The following is a 10,085-nucleotide window of genomic DNA, read 5'->3' as shown; positions in this document are numbered from 1 at the left end:
AAAAAGAAAAAGAAAAAAAGATGTATTTATTATGTATGTGATTGCTCTTTCTTCTGGTGTGTCTGCAGGACAGAAGAGGGATTCAGATCCCATTATAGATGGTTCTGAGTCACCATGTGCGTGCTGGGAATTGAACTCAGGACCTCTAGAAGAGCAACCAGTGCTCTTAACTACTGAGCCCATCTCTCCAGCCGTCTTGTTTGTTTTGCAAAATTTTAGCTGGATGGTGGTGGCACACACCTTTAATCTGAGTACTCAGAAGGCAGAGGCGGGCAGATCTCTGTGAGTTTAAGGCCAGCCTGGTCTACAGAGTGTGTTCCAGTACAGCCAAGCTACACAGACAAACGATGTCTTGAAAAAAAATTTTTTTGGTTGCATTTTATTTGTTTTGTGTGTGTGTACACAGGAGTATCTCACAGCATGCATGTGGAGGGCAGAGGACTGCTTACAGGAGTAGGGTCTTTCCTCCCACCATAGGGACCTGGGGACCACACTTGGGTTGCCATACCACAAAGCATGAGAACCTCAGTTCCAGGTCCTCAGTCCCTAACACCACATAAAAAGATATGCCTGGTGCTGTGGATCTGTGCCACATCACACCAGGTGGGCACAGTGTATAGGCAGGCAGAGTCCCCAGTGCTCACTGACCAGCCAGTCTAGACAATCTGGGCTTTGGGAGACAGGCTGTCTCAAAAATAAGGCAGAGAGCAATAGAGGAAAGCACCTGATGTGAATCCCTGACCTACACAATCAAACACACATACACAAAAAAACATGCACATGCAGCACACGAATGTACACGCACAAAACACACTTGCATACATGTTATGACATACATACAAGAAAATGTTTATTAGAAAATGATGTCAGTGAAGCCAGCAGGTAAAGCCACTGCTACCAAACTAACAGCCTAGGTTTTGGGCACTCTGGAGGCACAGTACAGAGGCCACATGATAAGCGCCTCAGGCTCTGGTGATGGCCTTTCTGGCATTGACTCTCTGCCCTACCAAGTTGCAAGTTGGAGGCCAGCAAGACTGTCAAAGAGAGAAATGGAAAGGGGTGGGGCTGTAGCAGGTCAAGTGTGTGTGGAGCTGAACAGGCTTCAGAGGCAATAGTACCAGTATTTTCTGAGGTCTGTAGCTGGCTCCATGTCAGAGGTACTTTTATTCTCTGTGTAGATCGAAGGTCGACTTCTACCAATGGAGAGGATTAACTTAAGGAACACTTCATTTGTCACGTCTGAGGACCTGAACTGGGTTAAGGAAGTGACCAGAGATGCTTCCATTCTGACTGTGAGTGATTTCTGAGGTGCTGGAAAATCAGTATTCCCCAGAGTGTGGGAATGGGTGATCTGTGCTCTCTTTGAGAGGAAATACCATCTGAACCACTCTGAGTGGCTCCTGAGCAAGCCCTTCTAGCTGAGTGGGGCTGGAGGGAAGCCCTGTCTGACCACAGACTGAAGAGAAGGAAATACGTTACCATGGGGATTTGTCTGGTGTCAGCCCATCTCCTGCTCTTTCTTTTCCTTCTCCTTTCCTCTTTGCCCCTGAGAATTCCCAGGGTTATTTTTATCCATGAAAGAAATCAAATTAAAGCAGGGCTCCCCCAAGAGACAACTCAGTGTTAGTTATTTGCCTCAGAGTATAAAATAGTAGACAATTATTTCTGAATGTTTTCGACCAACTTGGTCTTTGTGGCCATATATAGAAAACATCGAACTTAGACCTTTTGTTGAAATACAGCAGTGGTGTTGCAACACCTGGCAGGCAGAGGCAGAAGGATCTCTTAAGTTTGAGGCTAGAGTGAGTTCCAGGACAGCTAAGGCTACTCAAAATACCCTATATTAAAAAACAGCACCAGAAAAAGAAGAAAGAAATACAGCATGGTTAAAGAAAAAGCGCACTTAGAAGTGCATAACTTGATTTTTACCAATTAAACAGACCTATATAACCAATACCAAGGGCTGAGAAACAAATTTATAGGTACATTTAGCCCTCTCACCATATTTTTTGGTTATTGCCACCCCTGTTTCCTGGAAATAACAACCTTCTGAAGTTGTCAAAAGCATATATTCTTTTTGTTTGTAATGTTTTATATATATATGTATATATATATGTAATGCATATATATATATATATATAAATCAAAAAGTGAATAGTCTGAGGTCTGACTGCTTTCTTTAGTCTTGTGTTCATGAGTTTCATGCATATTGTTGGATGTGTTCGTAGATCTTCCTTTTCATTGTTGTATAGTATTTGTTATATGACCGTCAGTTTATAAGTCTGTGAGAATGATAGGAATTATGTAAGGCGGAGGGACTCAAGCAGAGGGAGTGCAGAGTCACTTACTCTCTGTAGTAATACCTCCACAGTCTAAATACATCGTGTTCTTGTTCCTAGATTCCCATGCATTTCTGGGCACTTTTTTACCCAAAGAGAGCAATGGACCAGGCCAGAGAACTGGTTAACATGTTGGAGAAGATAGCTGGCCCCATTGGCATGCGCATAAGCCCCCCAGCCTGGGTTGAACTGAAGGATGACAGAATAGAGACCTACATCAGGACCATTCAGTCCCTGCTGGGAGTTGAGGTAATGCAGTAACTTCACTGGAGTAAACTTACAATGCTTAATCTTAAATAATCTAGGTTGTCAGTCTGTTAGTGATGCCCAGGAGCCCGTGTCCTTCTCATTTTCTTCAAGCCCTTTGGTTATTTTCATTTCTCTTTCTGTGTTGGCTTTTCCTGTGCTGCTGCGTGCTCCCTCTCAAGCTGTTTCTGTATGAAACTGGCTGAAAGAGCAGCTGCCTTAGTTCATTATCTGTAGAACATGTTGTGCTCAGGAACCAGCTGCTGGGGCCACGTGCTGGCTTCTGGATTCAGTTCTGAGTTGTAACAGAACTGTAATGATCTGGCCCAGGAGGCAAATTGCCCTGGTGATGAACTTGACCCTAGACACAGTAACTGATCCTGATAACTGACTAGAACACTGGACCTGGGCACTCCCATCCCAGCTTTCAGACTCTGCCTTTTTATCTCTTTGTAAATAAACATATTTTTCAATTTTATGTATATGAGTGTCTTGCCTGTATGCATGTCTGTCTACAATGTATATGCCTGTCACCTGAGGATGCTAAAAGAGGGGTCCCAGATCCCCTAGAATTGTGAAGCATGAGTTCTAGTTGGTCCAGAGTCAGATATAGGGGTTAAAGCTGAAGATCAGAGAAGCAGAGCAGCCACTAGAGAGATCTTTTACCTCTATCGGTGCTCAGACCAAAGGGGCGATCCTCAGACTGCCTAGACTGCACTGTGTCTCCACCAAACCTCAGACTCCACACTCCAGTGAGTTCCTGTTTCTTACCCTTTATATTCCTCTCTCCACCCAATCATATCCCTCATGTCTCCACATCCCTAGTGCTGGAATTAAAGGTGTGAGCCACCACCACCTGAATCTGTTTCTGGATCAATCTTGTGTAGCCCAGGGTAGCCTTGAACTCACAGAGATCCATCTATGTAGTAAAAGGAGCAGCGAGCCTCTTCCCGCAGCCCAGCTCCCAGCTGCCTGGGAAAGATACCCTCCTACACCATTTCCCCTTTTTTCTGTTTAAACAAAAAAGAAAGGCTTTAACTTTAACATAGTAAAATTACATATAACAAAACAGTTATCAAACAAGAATTACAGTCACAATATTTATGTCTTTTATCTCTTATCATAACTAAGGAAAACTATAACTATCTATTCTTCACCTTCATCAAAGACTCCAGAAGGATATATTACCTAAGTAAAAAAGAAGTAAGCAACTTCCAAAACTCTAGAAATGACAGAGACATCTTGCTGCCTGGACAGTCACCCAAAGTTCTTCTGTACCATTGGGGCATCTATCTTTGGCCTTCAGGCCCATAGTATCCAGCAGATATTTCCATGAAGCAGGAAATTTCAAAGACAGTTCAGTCACTTTCTGCTGTGTCCTGAAGAATGTCTCACAGACTCTTTCATGAATCAGGAACCCCGAAAGACCATCTCACCTTTAGGCAAGTTCAGCAGTCCTCTCTCTGTGGGTTCTTTGTGTCTAGTTTATGCAACAGTCCAGACAAGAGCAGTTTCTTGCCCAAATGGCTAACCAACTCCATAAGGAGCCTCTTCGATGCCCATCTTTCTCTTGAAGTAGATTGGTGCTGCCAGGAACAGACATGTCTCATAGTCATGAAAAGTCCTAAGTTCTAACCTCTTATTGGCTAGATCTCACATATTGATTCAACCCTTTTCTAATAATCTGTATCGCCACTTGACTGTGGCTTACCGGGATGAGTCTAACCTATGTAAGAGCTAGCCAATAAGAGGTTAGAACTAATGGGCCAGGCAGTGTTTAAATGAATACAGTTTCTGTGTTATTATTTCCGGGGCTAAACTAGCCATGCGGGAGCCAGGCGGGACGAAAAGCAATCCTGCTTGCTTCATCACTACACATCTGCCTCTGTCTCCCTAGTCTTTGGATTAAAGGTGCATGCTACCACTCCCTGGCCTCTAGTTGCAAGCTTTATTTATTAAAATACAAATAAACTATCACTACGGAACTGGAGTTGCAGACTGTTGTGAGCTGCCATTGAACCCAGGTCCTCTGCAAGAGCGGCAAGTGCTCTTGACCACCAAGCCATCTCTCTAGCTTTTTGTAAGTAGAGGAGGAAGACAAGGAGAGGATGGCGGGAGAAGAAAAGTCATTGGCAGTAATTATCCCATGAGCCCAAGAGACTGGTGAGTTGAATTGTTTTGGGAAGGTCAGTCCTAGAGTTGGAGCATCAGCCTCTTGAAAGGTCCTCTGTTTTGATGTTGACTAAGGGTCCTGGGAGATAGAGACTCCTACCAGGTCTGTTGCTGGCAGGGTCTGTTTTCCCTAGACAGAAAGCAAGGACTAGCTACTGTGGACTTGGCTTCGTTCCCTCTGCACTTGGCTCTGCATACTTCCGTGTGGTGCTATGTGCCATGTTTCCTCAGCTGAAGTCCTGTGGTCTGACACATTGCTTAGTTGACTGAAGAGCACAGGAAAGTCATTGAGGGAAGTTAGAGCAGTAGTCATAGAACCCTAGCATCCTTCCCAGCCTAGCCCTTTTCTAGAATCCGAAGCCTCCTAGTCAATAAACAGTAGTAGTCATGGCTAGCTCTAGGTGTAAGTAATGTATTACTGTCCTATCCATGAACAGCAGCCCTGAGAATCAGAGGATGTTTCTGGTTGGAATGTCCACCATCTCTGTTTCAGTTCCTTGTCTACCATATCTGTGTCACATGAAAGTCCCCAGAGCAATCAGAGCCTGACCATATATGCTTCTCTCCTCCAGGGGAAGATACAAATGGTCGTTTGTATCATCATGGGCACACGGGATGATCTCTATGGGGCCATCAAGAAGCTATGCTGTGTGCAGTCCCCAGTACCCTCACAGGTGAGCTCTGAAAGCTGACATAGCCACTGGAGACCAGAATGGGGAAAGAGAGCTGTATGCTGCCAGGTTCCAATCAGAATGAGCTAGCAACAGTAGGGGGCTCTTTCTGCTTCTTACAATCCCCAGGGGGCTTCCCCATGACCAAGCCTAGATGTGTGGCCTTCACTCTGAGAAGGGAAGATATTTTTCTCTAGGGAGCTATGGAAATGACACTCTTAATAAGGTGAAAGTTTTAGTATGTTTTTGAATGTTCATTGTGGGTTATGTGCATATATGCCTAGTGGTCCAAGAATCCGAATTAACAGTCATGCTAATTCAAGTCTCCTAAATAGTATATTCAGTCTTAGTATTCATGGTCTTTTGAGACAGTCTCATACTCTCTGTGTACACAAAGATGACTTTGAATTCCTCTCTCTCCTGCTTCTGCCTACCTCCCTATCACATACATAAAGTACTGGAATTACAAGCATGCCACCATGCCTGGCCTATCTGTGGATTCTGTATCAGCTGATTCACCACACATAGTTTAAAACATTCTAAAAGAAAATTACACCTCTACTGAGCTCATCAGACTCACAAGGAAAACCCCTGTGCTTATTCCCTAAGCAACACAGGATAGCAACCATTTACATAGTGATTACAATCAGCCTAAAAGTAATGGTAATCTGGGTGTATAGGAGGGTGTGGGGCGGCTATACACAAATTGTGTGCCAGGAGGGTATGGGGCAGCTGTACACAAATCCTGCACCGTTCCAAGGGAGGGAGTTGAGCATCTTCTGATTTCAGTTTCCTTGTTAGAAGGGACAGGGGAAGGGCATGGAGCCAGAGATGTTAGTGCTTTAGAATTGTTAATATTTCCTACGAGACTGATGATCTTCTGATCCTGTCACTATAGGTCATCAATGTCCGAACCATTGGTCAACCCACCAGACTTCGGAGTGTGGCTCAGAAAATTTTACTTCAGATGAACTGTAAACTGGGGGGTGAGCTCTGGGGAGTGGATATTCCATTGGTGAGTGTCTGTTCTGTGTCTGACTTTCCCATCCTTCCATCTTGTCATCCTTCTGTTCTCAGTGTGGGCTCAGGTCTACTAGCTGCTGCATGTTACTAGACAGACCAGGAGCTAAGCATGCACTTTATGTTTTGAAGTGTTGAAAAGTTAAGGTCAACATTTCTGACCTGTGAAGGTTATCTTTCTCCAGGCCCCAGTACTTTAAGTACACTTTGATTGGAATACTCGGCATTGGCTGCATCTGTTTACCACTCAAAAGACAGAGTTACAAGGTTCCTAGGGGACTCTCAACTCCTAAAGTCTGAAGATTACTCATTTGTCCTCTGATTGAAAATACTTGCTGACCTGGTCTAGATCTGACTTGGTTTACTTTGTTTAGATAATGTCAAGTTGATTGCAGTCTTTGTTTCTTTTATAGAACTTGTTTTCAATATAAATTATAAGGGAATTTGCTTTGAAGTTGAGATAATAAAGATAGAGCAATGGATTGTTTGGGTTTGAACTTTTGCTTTTGTCTTTTTGTTTTTCAACCCTAGAAACAGTTAATGGTGATTGGGATGGATGTGTACCATGACCCCAGCAGAGGCATGCGCTCTGTGGTTGGCTTTGTTGCCAGCATAAATCTGTAAGCAATAATCTTAGCTATTTTAGTATTAGCTACCTCATTTTGATGCCTGGTCTTATAAATCCATCAGATGATTTTTGGGCACTCTTGTATCATAGTATAAGAAACAATAAGTTCCTTCCTCTGGTCTCTAATATCTGTATTTATGGGATTGCCACACTTATTAGACACAGACCTGCTCCCTGTACTCTGCAGCCCTTGCAAGGACAGAGGCTGCCAGCACCTGTGTTATTAGCTTTTTTAGAAATAGAATTGTTATTGGTGAAGGGGTGTGTGTGTGTGTTTCACATGCCAAAGGTCAACATCAGTTGTCTTTTTTTTTTTTGAGATAGATTCTATGTAGTCCTATAACTCACTGTGTAGACAGATTGGCCTCAAACTCACAGAGATTTACCTGTCTCTGCCTCCAAGTGTTGGGATTAAAGACATGGGCATCACACCAGGCTCAAATATCTTTTTCAAAGACTGTTCACTGTCCCATTTTTTTTCTCTTTCCATGTGTATGGGTATTTTGCCTGCCTGAATGTATTTGTACCACATGCATGCCTGGTACCAAGGAGGCCAGAAGAGGGCATAAGATCCCGCGGAACTGGAGTTACAGCTATGAGTCACTATGTGGGTGCTGGGAATCAAACCCAGGTCCTCCAGAAGAGCAGCCAGTTCTCTTAACTGCTGTGCCATCTCTCTATCCCCTCCACTCTATTTTGGGAACAGGATCTCTCTCACTGAACCTGGAGCTTGACAATTCTTCTAAATTGCCTGGCCTACAAGTTGTTCAGATTTTCTTCTAGCTCTTCAGATTTGCCCCTAGGTTTGTGATTACTGGTACATACCACTATGCCCAGTTTCTACAAGAATATTGGGGCTCAAACTAGATCCTGATGCTTGTGCAGCAGCACTTTACCAACTGAGCCATCTCCCCAACCCCCAATGAAGTTGTTTTTAAAATATTTATTTAATGTATATGAGTGTCCTGTCTTCACACATACCAAAGAGGGAATCAGATCCCATTACAGATGGTTGTGAGCTTATGGTTGCTGGGAGTTGAACTCAGGACCTCTGGAAGAACAGCTAGTGCTCTTAACTGCTGAGCCATTTCTCTAGCCCCTGAAGTGGTTTTATTATTTGTTATAATTATGAAAATCAGTTGTGCTCAGTACGCATATCTGTAGAAATTTAGAAAGCATGCGCTCCTAATGTCCATCCTTCACTAACTGTCACAAGGCTTGTTGCAGATAGACGCTCTTGTGCATGCTTGTGAAGCATTCGGTTGTGTGGCCCTTAAGCAGTTTTATCGAATGAACATCATGGATCATATGTTTACAGATTGAGGAGGTCACATCACTAGATGATGTAATTTTCTAAAATATTAGATACATATGTGTATTGGTTTATATAAATGGGCGATTACAGTGCACAGTCTTCATCAGTTTGGATTTGTGTATGTAGTGCCAGATATGGAACCCATGGTCCTACACATGCTAGGCAAGTGCTCTGCCAGTGAGCCACACCCACTCAGCCCATCATTTTATTTTATGCATATAAACTGTAATTTGGATATTTCCCACATCAATATGATGAACTCTCTTTAGCTCTGTTCTGCACTGAACTGGCCGACCATTGTGTTCTCATTAAATAATCCTGTGCTGGTTGTTAGCAAGTTGCCACCCTTTTCTGTTGGAAGCAGTTTGTGATAAGTACCCATAATCACATACATTTTGAAAGTTTTGTGAAAAATTCTAAATAATGGTTTGCACGTATTTCCCAATCTCTTTATTCTGTTTAGTAACAATAATAATTAGTATTAATTATTATTTGTGTGTGTGTGGTATTGGGGGTGTGGCACATTTTTGGAGGCCAGAGGCCACCCCGTGATGGAGTCAGTTATCCCTTCCACCTCCACATGGGTGTGGGTATTGGATTCAGGTCGTTAGGCTTGTACTGACCCCACAAATGCATTCGACAGGTAGATATGTTTTGAGTTGACTCAAAAGGAGCCTTGTGTGTGAACAGCAGACTGCAGGTCTCCTGTTGAGTGGCTGCTCACTGCCTTTTCTCTTTGTCTCTCCTTTCCACTGCACCTGCTTAGCACTCTCACCAAGTGGTATTCGAGGGTGGTGTTCCAGATGCCACATCAGGAAATTGTGGACAGCCTGAAGCTCTGCCTGGTGGGCTCCTTGAAAAAGTACTATGAGGTGAGGAGACCAGAAATCCTAACATTTCCACATTTTTAAGTTTGATTTCTATTTTTAAGCTCTGAGCAGATAGATATCTGACATGGCAGGAGGAAATGAAAGGTGATTCTGAACTGTGGTCCATTAGAGAGCTCAGTGCCCCGTTTCAGGCTTCTGTAGAACAGCTACAGAACCCAACTCGGCACCTCGGTGTGGTAAATTAAAATCTGCCTGGCAAGCTGGGTGGTGGTGGTGCGCGCCTTTAATTCCAGCATTTGGGAGGCAAAGGCAGGAAGATCTCTGTGAATTCTGGTCTATAGAGTGAGTTCCGGAACAGGCTCCAAAGCTACACAGAGAAACTTTGTCTCAAAATAAAGATGTGCCTGGTTGACCATGGGGCCTGCAGAGGTAATTCCCATGCCCTTGCTAGATGAGTTGGCAGTAAATGTCAGAGTTAAAACTTATTAATTTACTCAACTGTTTATTACTATCATTAGCTGCTGATTCTTCGTTTTGCTGTAGAACAAAAGCATCACTGTAAATCACGTCTCATAATTTCAAAGAATGCTACCCATGGGGAGTTGCTGTCATTAAGCTGATACGAGGGCTTAAAGGAGTGAGCAAGTAAGGTTCTGAGTTTCCCGCTGGCCGGGACATCAAAGGCGGCAGTCGGGCCAATGGTGTGTTGGTGTAGGGTAGACCACAGGGAACTTCGGATTGTATGTGACTGAAGTCACTCTCTTGTAGTAATAGGGGCGGCGGGGCCCCAGCACCCCAGCCGCACCCTGGCTGCCTGGCTAGCTTATGCCCCGAAATAATTACACGGACACCGCATTCTTTTAA

The 10,085-nt window shown here is 43.7% G+C and overlaps 1 protein-coding gene across 2 annotated transcripts in view; it reads left to right on the top strand.

Annotated features, from left to right (window-relative positions):
• The window catches only part of Piwil2 (piwi like RNA-mediated gene silencing 2), a 54,400-nt gene that overhangs the window by 29,412 nt on the left and 14,903 nt on the right, over window positions 1-10,085 (top strand). For both annotated transcript variants that reach the window (XM_005355577.2, XM_026783259.1), the window contains exons 14-19: window positions 1,179-1,292; window positions 2,400-2,588; window positions 5,330-5,431; window positions 6,327-6,443; window positions 6,980-7,068; window positions 9,158-9,263. In XM_005355577.2, the coding sequence (XP_005355634.1) occupies window positions 1,179-1,292; window positions 2,400-2,588; window positions 5,330-5,431; window positions 6,327-6,443; window positions 6,980-7,068; window positions 9,158-9,263 (717 nt within the window). The remainder of the gene's footprint in view (window positions 1-1,178; window positions 1,293-2,399; window positions 2,589-5,329; window positions 5,432-6,326; window positions 6,444-6,979; window positions 7,069-9,157; window positions 9,264-10,085) is intronic.

This window comes from Microtus ochrogaster, chromosome 17, assembly GCF_000317375.1.
Source record: "Microtus ochrogaster isolate Prairie Vole_2 chromosome 17, MicOch1.0, whole genome shotgun sequence".
Classification (NCBI taxonomy): Eukaryota; Metazoa; Chordata; class Mammalia; order Rodentia; family Cricetidae; genus Microtus; species Microtus ochrogaster.
This window is presented reverse-complemented; position numbering and strand designations above follow the sequence as displayed.